This window comes from Hemiscyllium ocellatum, chromosome 7 (genome assembly GCF_020745735.1).
Source record: "Hemiscyllium ocellatum isolate sHemOce1 chromosome 7, sHemOce1.pat.X.cur, whole genome shotgun sequence".
Lineage (NCBI taxonomy): Eukaryota > Metazoa > Chordata > Chondrichthyes > Orectolobiformes > Hemiscylliidae > Hemiscyllium > Hemiscyllium ocellatum.
In genome coordinates this window covers 6,814,446-6,832,378 of record NC_083407.1, presented here as the reverse complement: position 1 = coordinate 6,832,378, position 17,933 = coordinate 6,814,446, and the positions used below count along the sequence as shown (strand labels likewise).

The 17,933-nt window shown below is 43.2% G+C and overlaps 1 protein-coding gene across 1 annotated transcript in view; it reads left to right on the top strand.

The window, feature by feature from the left end:
- Positions 1 to 17,933, top strand: part of LOC132817707 (obscurin-like) — a 306,454-nt gene that overhangs the window by 62,203 nt on the left and 226,318 nt on the right. The window contains exons 7-8 of the mRNA XM_060828232.1: positions 2,829 to 3,104; positions 13,224 to 13,496. Of these exons, the coding sequence (XP_060684215.1) occupies positions 2,829 to 3,104; positions 13,224 to 13,496 (549 nt within the window). The remainder of the gene's footprint in view (positions 1 to 2,828; positions 3,105 to 13,223; positions 13,497 to 17,933) is intronic.

Here is a 17,933-nt window from a genome sequence, read left to right as displayed (position 1 = left end):
ATGAAGGAAGGGCTGCATTTGTCATTTACATGGACTTTAGTAAGGCAATTGATAAGGTTCCCCGTGGTAGATTAACGGAGAAAGTGGAGTCACATGGTATGCAGGGTATTCTGGCTAGGTGGATAAAGAACTGGTTGAACAACAGGAGAGAGCGAGTAGTAGTTGAAAGGAGTTTCTCAAAATAGAGAAAGATGACTAGTGGTGTTCCACAGGGATCAGTGCTGGGGCTACTGTTGTTTGTGATATACATAAATGATCTGGAAGAGGGCATTGTTGGTCTGATCAATAAGTTTGCAGATGACATGAAGATTTGTGGAGTAGCAGAAAGCATAGGAGACTGTCAATTCCTAAGCATCTGCATCCCTCTGCTCCCCACCTACTTGTGCATCTGTCCGGAGGCTCCTTACATGAATCTACCGTGCCTGCCTCTACTACCTCTGCTGGCAAAGCATTCCAAGGCATCTGCCACCCTCTGTGTAAAGTACTTGCCGCGTGTATCCCCCTTAAACTTTTCACCTCTCACCTTGAAGCATAGGAGACTGTCAAAGAATACAGGAGAATCTAGATAGACTGGAGAGTTGGGCTGAGAAGTGGCAGATGGAGTTCAATCCAGGCAAATGTGTGGTCATGCATTTTGGGAAGTCTAATTCTAGAGCAAATTATACTGTAAACGGAAGACTCGGGAAAAGTTGATGAGCAGAGAGATCTGGGAGTTCAGCTCCATTGTACCTTGAAGGGGGCTACACAGGTGAATAGAGTGGTCAAAAGGCATATGGTATGCTTGCCTTCATTGGACAGGGTATTGCTCATAACAGCTTGCAGATCATGTTAAAATTGTGCAAGACTTTGGTTCGGCCACATTTAGAATATTGCATACAGTTCTGGACGCCACGTTACTAAAAGGATGTGGACGTTTTGGAGGGGGTGCAGAGAAGATTTACAAGGATGTTGCCTGGTATGGAAGGTGCTAGCTATGGAGAGAGGTTGAGTAGGTTAGCATTGCTTTCATTAGATAAAAGGAATTGAGGGGGGACCTGATTGAGGTCTACAAAATCATGAAAGATATAGACAGGGTAGATAGAGATAACTTTTTCCCAGAGTGAAGGATTCATTAATGAGAGGTCACGCATTCAAGGTGAGAGGTGAAAAGTTTAAGGGGGATGCATGTGGCAAGTACTTTACACAGAAGGTGATAGGTGCCTGAAAAGCATTGCAAGCAGAGGTAGTAGAGGCAGGCACGGTAGATTCACTTAAGGTGCTTCTGTACACATGCATGAGTAGGTGGGGAGCAAAGAGATGCAGATGCTTAGGAATTGAGTGAAAGATTTAGAGAGTGAATTTGGATTGGCTCAGACTTGGAGGGCCGAAGGGCTTGTTCCTGGGCTGTGAATTTTCTTTGTTCTTTGTTCTTTCTTTGTGTGTGGAATAAACTTCGTGAAGAGGTGATAGATGCAGATACAATTACAGCATTTAAAAATATTTGGATAAGTACATGAATAAGAAATGTTTGGAGGGATTCGGGCCAAGTGCAGGCAGGTGAGACTAATTTAGTTTGTGATCATGGTCGGCATGGACTGGATGGACGAAAAGCTGGATTAGTGGTGCTGGAAGAGCATAGCAGTTCAGGCAGTATCCAAGGAGCAGTAAAATCGACGTTTCGGGCAAAAGCTTTTGCCCGAAACGTCGATTTTACTGCTCGGATGCTGCCTGCACTACTGTGCTGTTCCAGCATCACTAATCCAGAATCTGGTTTCCAACATCTGCAGTCATTGTTTTTACCTGGATGGACCAAAGGGTCTGTTTCCAAGCTGTATGACTTCATGACTCTCATCTCACCCTACAACCGTCCTGGATCTCTGAGCTCCTTCAATTGTCATGCTTGATTTCCTAGCTACCACAGTGGAATTCTGTCCTCAAGTCTCTCTCTTTCTGAGACTTTTGTTAAAACGAACTTCTTTGAGCAAGCTTTACTCATCAGTCCCACAATATCTACTGATGTAGCTCTGTGATGATTTTTTTCTGTTTAAGAAACAGCTTTGGGATGGTTTCACCACTGCTTAGATGCTGTACAAATGAAAGTAGTTGTTGTAAGGATACTCAGAACCTCAAGGCTCTTCCACACTTCAATTTGATTGATGCTAACCAATACCCAGCTCCATTTCTGCAACTTTCACCTATATTGCTCACTATTTTTCCATATCAAGGAGAAGTGATATAGACAGAATGGACCTTGGGGCTGAACAGGAATTGGTCAGAGAATCTAAATCTTTGGATAAATCCTTGAGGAACTATTTTTATTGGCTTCACTTCCCCTTTCTCCTTCAGAAAAATTCAAAACACGTTTTGAAAATATTCACGAACATAATTTCAGTGGGTTGGAAGCTGAATTTGATAGCCAACTACAAGATCATGTCGTGCTCAATCAGCATTTAATGAGCTGTACCTGTCACAGAGTCATAGAGACCTACAGCACAGAAACAGATCCTTCGGTCCAGTCAAACGAGGCCCTACATAATCCCATATTAAACTAATTCCACCTGACTGCTCCTGGTCCAAATCCCTCCAAACATTTCCTAACCTGGAAGTGTTTCATGAGGACAGTGTCGAGGGAGCTTTAGTTTAGCTAACTTTCAATTGTAGGGCGGGCTTTACCCTGTATGTAATCCCATGCTGTACCTATCCTGGCAATATATGATGGGGACTGTTTGCAGCTAGCATTAATTTTCATTTAGCAGCCAAGTGGTATGTCTATGTTATTCACAAATTTTGCACTTTGGTTGTTTTATGCTGTTAATGGTGCCATTATAATAAAAGCTATTGTTGTTTAGCTGTTCCGGTGAAGATCACACTGGGTCCAGGGATGGAGACCGTGCAGCAGCTCACAGCCTCCGAGTCAATTGTCCTTTGTTGTGAGGTGTCAAGGCCCAACACCAAAGTCCAGTGGTGTAAAGATGGAGAGATCCTCACTCCAAGTGACCGTGTCTCTGTCCATTCGTCAGGCCACGTTCGGAAGCTCGTCGTCCAATCTGCCCGGCCGTCAGATTCTGGACAATACGTCTGTGATGCTGCTGAGGATGCCCTCATGTTCACTGTTAATGTTTTGGGTAAGTACTGAAAAGGCTGGGCATTGTTGTGAGGTTGTTGAAAGTTAGGAGGTGATTTCATGGAGGCATGTGAAATGTTTTGGTAAATTATGTAAGGAAGCTTTTCCTGGTTTCTCTATAAATTCTCTTACCTCCCATGCCCTTCCCTACCTCTGTAACTTCGTCCAGCTCCTACATCCCTCCCTATCTCTGTAACCTCAAGCCCCTGTACCTCTCCCTACCTCTGTAGCTTCTTCAAACCCCTTCACACCGTCCTATCTCTGTAACCTCCTCTAGCCTCTTAATCCCTCCCTACACTCCCCCCTTCGTCTGTCACCTCTTTCGGTCCCTACACCACTCCCACCTCTGTCACCTCCTCCAGCCCAACATCCCTCCTTATTTCTGTAAACTCTTCCATTCTTGAACTTCTTCTCATCTCCAATTTGAATTGCTCCACCATTGCTCACTAATTGTATCTTCAACTGTCTGAATTCTAAATTCTGTCCTTGTATCTCTCTGCATTACTTTTCTCCACTTTCCCTGATGCTGTCCATCATCTGTCCTAATATCTCCTTACTTGGCTCAGGTTTAACTTATCAGGGGTGCTAAATAAATACATGTCGCAGTTATGTGTTGTAATGTTTGAACTGAGCATCAGTTTATGTCAATCAACAGCATGTCACCTCTGAGTCCAGAGATTAAAGGTTCAAGTCCCACTCGAGATGCTTGAGTGAATAATCTTCAGTTAATACTTCAAGCTTGTACTGGTGGAGTGCTGAGTTATTGGAAGTGATATTTCTCAGATAATGCACTAAGGCTATAATTTACCCATTGGTTCAGAGGCACACTGAACGGTCATAATTTGAAGGAAACAATTATTTCTCTGACTCTCTCTAACATTTCTGCTTCAACCACCTGGAGCAAAATCCAATCCTATTTAATAGTCTTTCTTACCTACGTATGAAACACCTTGAAATAAGCTACATTACCATTCTCTGTTTTCATTTAATGAGTTGACTTCGGTGATTAAAATTAAACATAGAATCACAGGATTGTTAAAGTGCAGAAGCAGTGTATCTGCACTGGTTCTATTATCTGGTGCCATTCTCCCGCCTTTGTCACCACATCCCTGCACATTATTTCTATCCAAACAATCATCCAAAATCCTCTTGAATGCGCAAGTAGTTCCATTTATACGGTAGTCATCAATGTAACTAGAGAGAGAGAGCACATTAGAGAAACTGTGAGGAGGGCCGGATGTTGAGTCTTGCTTCTTTCAGATCCCAACTTGTTCTATCCATAAGGATTGGAAAACACTTTTGCCAATCCAGAATAGTCACAGATTCCTGTTTTATTGTCTGTACAGAAAATAAATATATAAATATATTTATATATAAATATATAAATAAATATATTGTGCCAACAACACTAATCTCAATAGATTCTGCTGTCCTTTGATCATTTGTTCTTCAGTCTTAGAAGGTTTAACTCACTCAGCCATTTGAGGCACATTTTCTTTGGACCAGTACGGTGGCTCAGTGGTTAGCAGTGCTGCCCCACAGTGTCAGAAATCTAGATTCGATTACACCCTTAGGTGAGAATCTGAAGGATTTTTATAAATACATTAAGGACAAAACCGTAACTAGGGAGAGATCATGGGACCCTCAAAGGTCAGCAAGGTGGCCTACATGTGGAGCTGCAGGAGATGGGGGGAGGGGAAATACTAAACGAGTATTTTGCATCAGTGTTCACTGTAGAGAAGGGCATGGAAGATGTAGAATGTGGGGAAATGGATGAAAAATGTCCATAAAACAGATGAGGAGCTGCTGGATGTCTTGAAATACAAAGAAGTGGATAAATCCCCAGGACCTGATCAGGATTACCCTAGTACTCTGTGGGAAGCCAGGGAAGTGATTGCTGGGCCCTTGCTGAGATATTTGTATCACCGATAGTCACAGGTGAAGTGCCGGAGACTGGAGGGTGGCTAATGTGGTGACACGATTTAAGAAAGGTGGTAAGGGAAAGCCAGGGAACTACTGATTGGTGAGCCTGATATTGATGGTGGGCAAGTTGTTGGAGGGAATCCTGAGGGACAGGATTTAAATGTATTTGGCAACGCAAGAACTGATTAGGGATAGTCACCATGGCTCTGTGCGGAGGAAATCATGTTTCGTGAACTTGATTGATGTTGGGATTGTATTATAGACCCCCTAATAGTCAGAGGGAAATTGAGAAACAGATTTGTAAGGAGATCTCAGTTATCTGTAAGAATAATAGGCTGGTTATGGTAAGGGATTTTAACTTTCCAACATAGACTGTGAGTATGTGACATGGTGTTAAGAGTTTAGATGGAGCGGAATTTGTTAAGTGTGTACAAGAAAATTTTCTGATTCAGTATGTGGATGTACCTACTGGAGAAGGTGCAAAACTTGACCTACTCTTGGGAAATAAGATAGGCCAGATGACTGAGGTGTCTGTGGGAGAGCACTTTGGGACCAGCGACCATAATTCTATTAGTATTAAAATAGTGATAGAAGCGAGTCAAACAGTTAGGGCAGGCAGGGATAAGGTAAGAGTAATAAATTAAACTGCATTTATTTCGATGCAAGGGGCCTAACAGGGAAGGCAGATTAACTCAGGGCATGGTTAAGAACATGGAACTGGGATATCAGAGCAATTACAGAAACATGGCTCCGGGATGGGCAGGACTGGCAGCTTAATATTCCAGGATACAAATGCTACAGGAAGGATAGAAAGGGAAGCAAGAGAGGAGAGGGAGGGGTGTTTTTGATAAGGGATAGCATTACAGCTGGACTGAGGGAGGATATTGCCGGAAATACATTCAAGGATGTTACTTGGGTGGAACTGAGAAATAAGAAAAGGATGTTCACTATGTTGGAATTGTATTATAGAACCCTTAATAGTCAAAAGGAAATTGAGAAACAAATTTGTAAGGAGATCTCAGTTATGTGTAAGAATAATAGGGTGGTTATGGTAGGGGATTTTAACTTTCCAAACATAGACTTGGGACTATGTGCCAAAGTGTTAAGGGTTTAGATGGAGAGGAATTTGTTAAGTGTGTACAAGAAAATTTTCTGATTCAGTATGTGGATGTACCTACTAGAGAACATGCAAACCTTGACCTACTCTTGGGAAATAAGACAGGGTAGGTGACTGAGGTGACCGTGGGGGGGCATGTTGGGGCCAGCGACCATAATTCTATTAGTTTTAAAATAGTGATGGAAAAGGATAGACCAGATCTAAAAGTTGAAGTTCTAAATTGGAGAAAGGCCAATTTTGATGGTATTAGGCAAGAACTTTCGAAAGCTGATTGGAGGCAGATGTTCGCAGGTAAAGGGACGGCTGGAAAATGGGAAGCCTTCAGAAATGAGTTAATGAGAATCCAGAGAAAGTATATTCCTGTTAGTGTGAAAAGAAAGGCTCGTTGGCATAGGGAATGCTGGATGACTAAAGAAATTGAGGGTTTGGTTAAGAAAAAGAAGGAAGCATATGTCAGGTATAGATCGAATAGATCGAGTGAATCCTTAGAAGAGTATAAAGGCAGTAGGAGTATACTTAAGAGGAAAATCAGGAGGGCAAAAAGGAGACATGAGATAGCTTTGGCAAATAGAATTAAGGAGAATCCAAAGGGTTTTTACAAATACATTAAGGACAAAAGGGTAGCTAGGGAGAGAATAGGGCCCCACAAAGGTCAGCAAGGCGGCAGGTGTGGGAGCTGCAGCAAATGAGTGAGATACTAAACAAGTATTTTGCATCAGTAGTTACTGTGGAAAAGGATATGGAAGATATAGACTGTAGGGAAATAGATGGCGACATCATGAAAAATGTCCGTACTACAGAGGAGGAAGTGCTGGATGTCTTGAAATGCATAAAAGTGGATAAATCCCCTGGACCTGATCAGGTGTACCCTAGAACTCTGTGGGAAGTTAGGGAAATGATTGCTGGGCCTCTCACTGAGATAATTGTATCATCGATAGTCACAAATGAGGTGCCGGAAGATTGGAGGTTGGCTAACATGGTGCCACTGTTTAAGAAAGGTGGTAAGGACAAGTTAGGGAACTATTAACCAGTGAGCCTGACGTCAGTGGTGGGCAAGTTGTTGGAGGGAATCCTGTGAGACAGGATGTACGTGTATTTGGAAAGGCAAGGACTGATTAGGGAGAGTCACCACGGCTTTGTGAATGGGAAATCATGAGGATTGATGAGGGCAGAGCAGTAGATGTGATCTATATGGACTTAAGTAAGACGTTCGACAAGGTTCCCATGGGAGACTGGTTAGCAAGGTTAGATCTCATGGAATGCAGGGAGAACTAGCCATTTGGATACAGAATTGGCTCAAAGGTAGAAGCCAGAGGGTGGTGGTGGAGGGTTGTTTTTCAGACTGGAGGCCTGTGACCAGTAGAGTGCCACAAGGATCGGTGCTGAATGCATTACTTTTCATCATTTCTTTAAATGATTTGGATGTGCGCATAAGCAGAATAGTTAGTAAGTTTGCAGATTACACCATGTTGAAGGTGTCGTGGACAGCAAAGAAGGTTACCTCAGATTACAACGGGATCTTGGTCAGATGAGTCAATGGGCTGCGAAGTGGCAGATGGAGTTTAATTTAGATAAATGCGAGGTGCTGCATTTTGGGAAAGCAAATCTTAGCAGGACATATACACTTCATGGCAAGGTCCTAGGGAGTGTTGCTGAACAAAGAGACCTTGGAGTGCAGGTTCACAGCTCCTTGAAAGTGGAGTCGCAGGTAGATAGGTTGTGAAGAAGGCGTTTGGTATTGTTCCTCTATTGGACAGTGCACTGAGTAGAGGAATTAGGAGGTCATATTGCGGCTGTACAGGACATTTTTTAGGCCATCTTTGGAATACAGGGCGATCCCTGTACCATGGAATCGTTTTCTGTGGTTTCAATTATCCATGATTTCCTGCGGCCCGAACATATTATAGGAAACCTTCTGGAACCAGTGACCAGGAAGGTAAGATTCCAATTGAAATGAGTGGGTTCACTCCTATCTGTGTTTTTGGGTTTCCGCAGTAGGTCAGGGAACGTATCCCTGTAGGTACGTGGTTACTACTGTATTGTGTGCAATTCTGGTCTCCTTCCTATCAGAATGATGTTGTGAAACTTGAAAGGGTTCAGGAAAGATTCACAAGGATGTTGCCAGGCTTAGAGGATTTGAGCTATCAGGAGAGGCTGAATAGGCTGGGGCTGTTTTCCATGGAGCGTCAGGGGCTGTAGGCTGACCTTATAGAGATGTATAAAATCATAAATCCTGGATAGAATAAATATACAAGGTCTTTTCCCTGCAGTGGGGGAGTCCCGAACTGGAGGGCATAGGTTTGGGGTGAGAGGGGAACGATATAAAAAAGACCTAGGGGGCAACATTTTCACACAGAGAGTGGAGTGTGTATGGAATGAGCTGCCTGAAGAAGTGGTGGAGATTGGTACAATAAAAGCTTTTAAAAGGCATCTGGATGGATCTATGAATAGGAAAGGTTTCGAAGGATATGGACCAAGTGTTGCGCATGGGGCTGCATTAGGTTAGGGAACCTGTTCAGCATGAATGAGTTGGACCGAAGGCCTTGTTTCCTTAGGTCCCTTTTATATCTTTCCCCTCTCACCCTAAGCCTATATCCTCCAGTTCTGGACTCTCCCGCACCAGGGAAAAGACTTTGTCTATTAATCATATCCATGCCCCTCATGATTTTATAAACCTCTATGGGAGGCATGGTACATTGAGGAAACCGAGCAAAGGCTACAACAACGGATGAATGGGCACCGCACAACAGTCAACAGACAGAAGGGTTCCTTCCCAGTTGGGGAACACTTCAGTGGTCCAGGGCATTCAGCCTCAGACCTTCGGGTGACCGTCCTCCAAGGTGGACTTCGGGACAGGCAGCAGAGGAAAGTGGCCGAGCAGAGGCTGATAGCTAAGTTCGGTACCCATAGGGAAGGCCTCAACCACAGATATCCCTACACAGAGACACACTCTCACATGCACACAGACACAGGTACACACAGACGCACACACAGACACCCACACACACCCTTATGGACACGCACACTCCCACACTCACACATGCACCCCCTCACATACTTAAGACACTCTGCACGCACACACACACACACACACACACACACTTTCTGAAAGCTAGTGTGCTTCTAATTAAACCTGCTGGACTATATCTTGGTGTTGTGTGATTTTTAACTTCGTACACCCCAGTCCAACACCGGCATCTCCAAATCATGGATAATTACATGAATAGAAAAGGTTTGGAGGGATATGGGCCAAATGCAGGCAAGTGGGACTAGTTTAGTCTGAGAACATGATCAGTGTGGCGAGTTGGACTGATTGGTCTGTTTCCATGCTGCATGACTTTGTGACTCTATAATCTGATATGCATTATAATAATGGCCCCTGAATAGCAACTAACTCCAGGGCCTGGCTTTACACTGCAGCTATCTCTACTGGCAGCTGTTCAATGCACTTGCATTGTCATTTATAACACTTCAGACAAGAATTTATGGTTTCTATAAGTCATTTGTCCTCTCTTGTTGAAGTAGTAACCTCTGGCAATTCCTAACGTATCTATGAATCCTTCTGAATGGATCACAAATATTGACAAATTTAGCTCTGATCACGGACTAGTGAAGTGGGACCAGGGCAGTAGAGAGGGTGCTGAGGAGATTTACTAGGACAGTACCAGGATTAAGGAACTTCGGTAATGTGGAGGGATTGGCAAATCTGGAATAGATCTCCTCAGAGCAACACAAAATCTTATGGAATTGTTCAAAATGCTGAAGGGCTTTGATAGAGTTAATACTATTTCCAATATCATGAGGGTTAGTATCCAGAGGTTTAAGATAAAGTTGGAAAAGGAAGCAGCAGAGATAACGATTTAGATTTCTGTGGCAAGTTGTGATCTGGAATGTGCTGCCTGCTTGGGCGGTGGAAGCAGATTCAATTCAAACTCTGTAAAGGGCTGAGTTGAATAAATAATTTTAAAGCAAAACAAAGTGTGGGAAAGAGCAGAGTCTAACTTGCACTCTGGCTCTTACGTAATTTCTAATTCGCATCTTCACTTTGAAATTACATTCATGCTTTTCCCCTCTATTGTGATGTTTGATATGCCTCAGCGTTTTACAGAGATGACGCACCAGATTATATGACAATAGACAATAGGTGCAGGAGTAGGCCGTTCTACCCTTCGAGCCTGCACCACCATTCAATATAATCATGGCTGATCATCCTTAATCAGTATCCTGTTCCTGCCTTATCTCCATAACCCTTGATTCCACTATCCTTGAGAGCTCTATCCGACTCTTTCTTAAATGAATCCAGAGACTGGACCTCCACTGCCCTCTGGGGAAGAGCATTCCACACAGCCACCACTCTCTGGGTGAAGAAGTTTCTCCTCATTTCTGTCCTAATGGTCTACCCCGTATTTTTAAGCTGTGTCCTCTGGTTCAACACTCACCCATCAGCGGAAACATGGTCTGTAACAGGAACGTATTCACCGTACTTTAAAATATATATCCATGCATACAGCTTTTATTTGCTTCTAATAATTGCAACAGTTTGATTACTTTCCTCTGACTCCACGCGTGGGCTTAACTAGTCAAGTACAGTGAGTGTCGTTAGTAAATAACTCTCATAACCCAATACAGAACAATTGAACACAATACTTATCCCTATAATGCCCTCTAGTGAAGTGGAAGGGAGGACATTATGTGAGGGAATGAGAGCATTCACTGAAGTGAATGCCCCCTAATTCAGGCTCCCTAACCACCCAACCATAGTGGAAACATTTTCTCAACATCTACCCTGTCAAATCCCCTTAGAATGCTGTATGTTTCAGTAAGATCAGCCATCATACTTTTAAACTGTAATGAATAAATACTGAGCTATCCTGTATTCCTGATGAAGGGCTTTTGCCCGAAACGTTGATTTTACTGCTCCTCGGATGCTACCTGAACTGCTGTGCTCTTCTAGCACCACTAATCCAGAATCTGGTTTCCAGTATCTGCAGTCATTGTTTTTACCTATTATTGAGAAGTCAACCCCTTTATCCCCAGGAATAGGTCTAGTAAATCACTTTAAACTTCCTCCAGTGCCAGCATATCCTTTCTTAAATAAGGGAACTAAGACTACACAGTATTCTAGATGCTGCCTTACTAATACCCTGTGCAGTTGTAATAAGGCTTTTACACCGAAGGTTAAAATTCCCTTTGCCTTTTTATATACGTGGGGGGTTGCGAATGTTGTGCTCTTCTTCAAGAAGGGCTGCAAAGAAAAACCTGAGAACTATAGACCAGTAACCTTAACATCCGTGGTAGGTAAGTTACTTGAGAAAATTCTGAGGTATAAGATATACAATCATTTGGAAAGACAGTTTGATTAGGAGTATGGCTTTGTGCGTGGAAGAGCATGCCTCACAACTTTGTTAGAGTTCTTTGATAAAGTGATCAGGAAGGTTGATGAGGGCAGGGTGGTAGAAGTAGTCTATGTGAATTTCCGTACAGCCTTTGATAAGGTTCTACATGGTAGGTTGCTCTAGAAGGTTAGATCACACGGAATCCAGGGAGAGCTGGCAGATTGGATGCATATATGGTTTGATGGTAGGAAGCAGAGGTATTAGTGGAAGGATGCTCGTTGGACTAGAGGCCTGTGACTAGTAGAGTGCCTCAGGAGTTGGTGCTGGACCCATTACTGTTTGTTATCTAGATTCATGATTCGGATGAGAATGTACAAGACATGACTAGTAAGTTTGCAGGTGACACTAAAACAGGCGGTCTTGTGGATAGTGAGGAAGGTTATCATAAATTGCAGCAGGATCTTGAACAGCTGGGGAAGTGGACAGAGAAATGGCAAGTGGAGTTTAATATAGATAAGGTCTTGCATTTTGGAAAGTCAAATCAAGGTAGAAGTTTCATGGTGAATGATAGGACCTTAAGGAGTGAAGTGGAAGAGAGGAACTTTGGAGTTCAGGTCCATAGTTCTCTGGAAGTGGAGTCACAGGTAGACAGGGCAGTGAAGAAGGCTTTTGGCAGATTGGTCTTCATCAGTCAGGGCATTGAGTATCAAAGTTGGGAAGTCATGTTGCAGTTGTGCAGGACATTGGTGACGCTGCACTTGGAGTATTGTGTTCAGTTTTGGTCATCTTGCTACAGGAAGGATGTTATTAAACTAGAAAGAGTGCAGAAGAAATTTACAAGAATATTGCCAGACCACAAGGGTCTGAGTTATAGGGAGAGGTTGGATGATCGAGCACTTTTTCTTTAGAGCGAAGGGAGACTGAGGAGGGGATCTCATGGAAGTATATAAAATCATGAGAGGCATGGATAGAGTGAAAGCACTCAGTCTTTTTCCCAGGGTTGGGGAATTGAGGACTAAAGGGCATCAGTTTAAGGTTGGAGGGAAAAGAATAAAAAGGACCTGAGAGGCAGATTTTTTTTACACGGAGGGTTGTATGCATATGAAATGAGCTGCCAGCAGAAGTGGTTGAGATGGATACATTAACAATATTTAAAAACATTTGGAAAAATACATAGATAGGAAGGCTTTAGAAGGATATGGTTGAAGTGCACGGAAATAGCACGAATGGACATTTTGGTCAGCCTGGACTAGGTTGGGCTGAAGGGCCTGACCCTGTGCTGTTGGATTCTATACATGCTGCGCTGAGATGTAATTTTTTAATGTTTTACGTACTTGTACACCCAGATTCCTGTGCATTATACTTTTTTGGAATCCATTTAAATAGTCTGATCCTTGTGGTACACCACTAGTGACATCTTTCTCATGTGAAAAAGACCCAATAATCCTAATACTCTATTTCTGTAGGACTGAGAGTGACAATATTAATTAAGGGCCTGAGAGAAGCTAGAGAGCATTAACTAAGGTTATAAAGGATGAATGAGAGCATTAACTTTGTAAGCAGGGTGTGTGTGTGTGTGTGTGTGTGTGTGTGTGTGTGTGTGTGTGTGTGTGTGTGTGTGTGTGTGTGTGAGAGAGAGATGTTGGACTGAATGAATGTGTTAATTGGAGGAGTGAGGGCTGAGTGACAGTGTGCTTCCATATGAATTCACTGCAGTGTTCCTGTTGTGATTCTGTTCTTTCAGAATCTCCAGTGAGGATAGTGAATACAACCGATGATACAAAGATGGAGTATCTCACTTCGGAGTGCATTGTGTTGACTTGTGAGCTCTCCCGCTCCAATGCTGAAGTGAAATGGTATAAAAATGGACTGGAAATCGAAGGAAGTGGAAAGGTTAAGATGGAGTCACATGGAGTCCACAGGAGTCTAATTATTGAGAAGGCTGGAACAGAAGATTCTGGAGAATATGTCTGTGATGCAGGGGACGATTCCATCTTCTATGACATCACCGTGAGAGGTTCAGTACCATATTAATATTCATAGAGTCATAGAGATGCACAGCACAGAAACAGACCCTTCGGTCCAACTTACGCATGCTGACTAGGTATCGCAACCCAATCTAGTTCCACCTGCCAGCACCCAGCCCATTTTCCTCCAAACCCTTCCTATTCACATCCCCATCCAGATGCCTTTTAAATGTTGCAATTGTACCAGCCTCCACCACTTCCTCTGGCAGCTCATTCCATACACATACGACCCTCTTCATGAAAAACTTGCCCCTTAGGTCCCTTTTGTAGCTTTCCCCTCTCACCCAAAACCTATGCCCTCGAGTTCTCGTCTCCCCCACCCCAGAGAAAAGGCTTTGTCTATTTATCCTGTCCACGTCCCTCATGATTTTATAAACCTCTATAAGGTTACCCCTCCGATTCCGACGCTCCAGGGAAAATAGCCCCAGCCTATTCAACCTCTCCCTCTAGCTCAAATCCTCCAACCCTGGCAACATCCTTAAATCTTTTCTGAACCCTTTCAAGTTTCACAACATATTTCCGACAGGAAGGAGACCAGAATTGCACGCAGTATTCCAAAAGTGGCCTAACCAATGTCCTGTACAGCTGCACATGACCTCCCAACTCCTGTACTCAATACTCTGATCAATAAAGGAAAACATATTAAACACCTTCTTAGAGTCATAGAGATGTACAGCATGGAAACAGACTCTTCGGTCCAACCCATCCATGCCGACCAGATACCCCAACCCAGCCTAGTCCCACCTGCCGCCACCCGACCCATGTCCCTCCAAACCCTTCCCATTTATATACCCATCCAAATGCCTTTTAAATGTTGCAATTGTACCAGCCTCCACCACTTCCTCTGGCAGCTCATTGAATACACCATACACGTATCACCCTCTGTGTGAAAAAGTTGCCCCTTAGGTCTCTTTTATGTCTTCCCTCTCTCACCCTAAAGTTTTGTCCTCTAGTTCTGGACTCCCTCATCCCAGGGAAAAGACTTTGCCTATTTACCCAATCCATATCCCTCATAATTTTGTAAACCTCTATAAGGTCGCCCCTCAGTCTTCGACGCTCCAGGGAAAACCACCCCAGCCTGTTCAGCCTCTCCCTATAGGTCAAGTCCTCCAGCCCTGGCAACATTCTTGTAAATCTTTTCTGAATCCTTTCAAGTTTCACAAAATCTTTACAATAGGAAGGAGACCAGAATTGCACGCAATATTCCAACAGTGGCCTCACCAATGTCCTGTACAGCCACAACATGACCTCCCAATAAAGTCTCTGACCAATAAAGGAAAACATACCAAACACCACCTTCACTATCCTATCTACCTGTGACTCCACTTTCAAGGAGCTACGAACCTGCACTCCAAGGTCTCTTTGTTCAGCAACACTCCCTAGGACCTTACCATTAAGTGTATAAGTCCTGCTAAGATTTGCTTTCCCAAAATGCAGCACCTCGCATTTATCCGGATTAAACTCCGACTGCCACTTCTTAGCCCAAAGGCCCAGCATCGATCCTTGTGGCACTCCACTGGTCACAAGCCTCCGGTCTGAAAACAACCCTCCACCACCACCATCTGTCTTCTACCTTTGAGCCAGTTTTGTATCCAAATGGCTAGTTCTCCCTGTATTCCATGAGATCTAACCTTGCTAATCAGCCTCCCATGGGGACCCTTCTCGAATGCCTTACTGAAGCCCATATAGATCACATTTACCACTCTGCCTTCATCAATCCTCTTTGTTACTTCTTCAAAAAACTCAATCAAGTTTGCGAGGCATGATTTCCTATGCACAAAGCCATGTTGACTATCCCTAGTCAGTCCTTGCTTTTCCAAATACGTGTACATCCTGTCCCTCAGGATTCCCTCCAACAACTTACCCACCACCGACATCAGGCTCACTGGTCTATAGTTCCCTGGCTTGTCCTTACCATCGTTCTTAAACAGTGGCACCACATTAGCCAACCTCCAGTCTTTCGGCACATCACCTGTGACTATCGATGATACAAATATCACAGCAAGAGGCCCAGCCATGATTTCTCTAGCTTCCCACAGAGTTCTCAGGTATACCTGATCAGGTCCTGGGGATTTATCCACCTTCATGCCTTTCAAGACATCCAGCACTTCCTCCACTGTAATATGGATGTTTTTCAAGATGTCACCATGTATCTCCCTACATTCTATATCTTCCATGTCCTTTTCCACAGTAAATACTGATACAAAATACTCGTTTAGTATCTCCCCCATTTTCTGTGGTTCCACACAAATGCTGCCTTGCTGATTTTTGAGAGGCCTCTCTCCCTAGTTACTCTTTTATCCTAATGTATTTGTAAAAACTCTTTGGATTCTCCTTAATTCTTCTTGACAAAGCTATCTAATGTCCCCTTTTTGCCCTCCTGATTTCCATCTTAAATATACTCCTACTTCCTTTATACTCTTCTAAGGGTTCACTCGATCTATCCTATCTATACCTGACATATGCTTCCATCTTTTTCTTAACCAAACCCTCAATTTCTTTAGTCATCCAGCATTCCCTATACCTACCAGCCTTTCCTTTCTCCCTAACAGGAATGTACTTTCTCTGGATTCTCGTTATCTAATTTCTGAAGGCTTCCTATTTTCCAGCCGTCCCTTTACCTGCGAACATCTGCCAATTCTTCACTATCCTATATACCCGTGGCTTCACTTTCAAAGAGCTATGAACCTGGACTCCAAGGTCTCTGTTCAGCAATACTCCATAGGACCTTACCATTAAGTGTATAAGTCCTGTTCAGATTTGCTTTCCCAAAATGCAGCACCTCACATTGAACTAAATTAAACTCCATCTGCCACTTCTCAGCCCATTGGCCCACCTGCTCAAGATCCCGTTGTAATCTTAAGTAACCGTCTTCACTGTCCACTACACTTCCAATTTTGGTGTCATCTGCAAACTTACTAACAAAACATCGAGGGCCGAAGGGCCTGTACTGCGCTGTATCTTTCTATGTTCTATGTTCTATGCTCTAAAACCTCTTATGCTCACATTCAAATCATTTATATAAATGAAAAGTAGTGGACCCTGCACCAATCCTTGTGGCACTCCACTGGTCACATATTCCAAAACAGTAGGTGTTGGTCATGAACTGTTTTGGGTACCAGAGGATGGGGTACTGTGTATGGTGTAGTTGTTAGGATGCTTATATCTGAGTGAGAAGGTTGTGGGTTCAAATTTTGTTCCAGGCTCAAGCATAAAAATGAAGGCTGCTACTCTGGTGCGGTACTGTGGGAGTGCTAAGATGCAGGAGATGTTGTGGCTCGGATAAGAAATTAAACCTGAGGTTCATCTGCCTTCATAGGTGGATGAGAAAGATCAAAGATCAGAGGAGTTTGTTATGGCATTTATTCCTGGATGGGGATTGCTTTAAAAAAAATTCTCTGGTCATTACCAGATTGCTATTTGTGGGAGCTTGCTTGCTGTGTGCAAGTTAACTGCTTCATTTTCTACATTACAGCAATGACTACGCAGCTAACAAAGTATCTTGTTGGCTATAAAGCACATTGAGAGCATAAGAAATAGAATCAGGGGTAGTCAGTTTAGCCTTGTACTTCCATTCAATAGGATCATAGTTATTGTAACATTTCTCATGTTGACTATTGTGCCCTTTCTCTGTAACTCTTGATTTTCCTGCTAATCAAAAATCTATCCATCTCATTCTTTAGCATACATCAGGAAACCCACCCCCATCCCAACCCACCTCACCTCCACCTCCCGGCTGTTTATGGCAAGGAATTCCAAAGATTCTCAACCCTCTGAGACAAGAAATCCCTCCTCATCTGTCTTAAATTGGTGCCCTGATATTCTAAGACTATACCCTCTGGCCTTAGATTCTACTAAGAGGGGAACATCCTCTCAGCATTTACCCTGTTAAGCCCCTTAAGAATCCTATATGTCTCAATGAGATCACCTGTCATTCTTTTAAACTCCAGTGAGTAGAGTCAAGCATACAGCAGAAGGTACATAGCTAAGCTATTTAAGTCTTGGTTAAGAGAGAATATGTTGCTACAGAAGGACATGGGCTCAGTCTTTATTCCAGAGACTTGCACAAAATATCCAGGCTGATACTCTCAGTATTGAATCTGGAATGATACCTGTAAATCGGATGGGAGCCAGTGTCTCCCTACTATTTAAGAAGAGACCAAGAGAGAAAATAGAGAGAGATATATGCCTGTCAACATCCTATCAGTAGTGGGAAGCATGTTGAAATCAATTGTAAACCTAAAAATCTCACAATACCAGGTTATAGTCCAGCATGTTTATTTGGAAGCATCGTCTTTCAGGCAGCAACTCATTCATCCAAAAGCTAATGCTTCCAAATAAACCTGTTGGGTTACAACCTGGTGTTGTGAGAATTTTAATTTTGTACACCCCAGTCCAGCACTGGAATCTCTGAATCATTATTATAA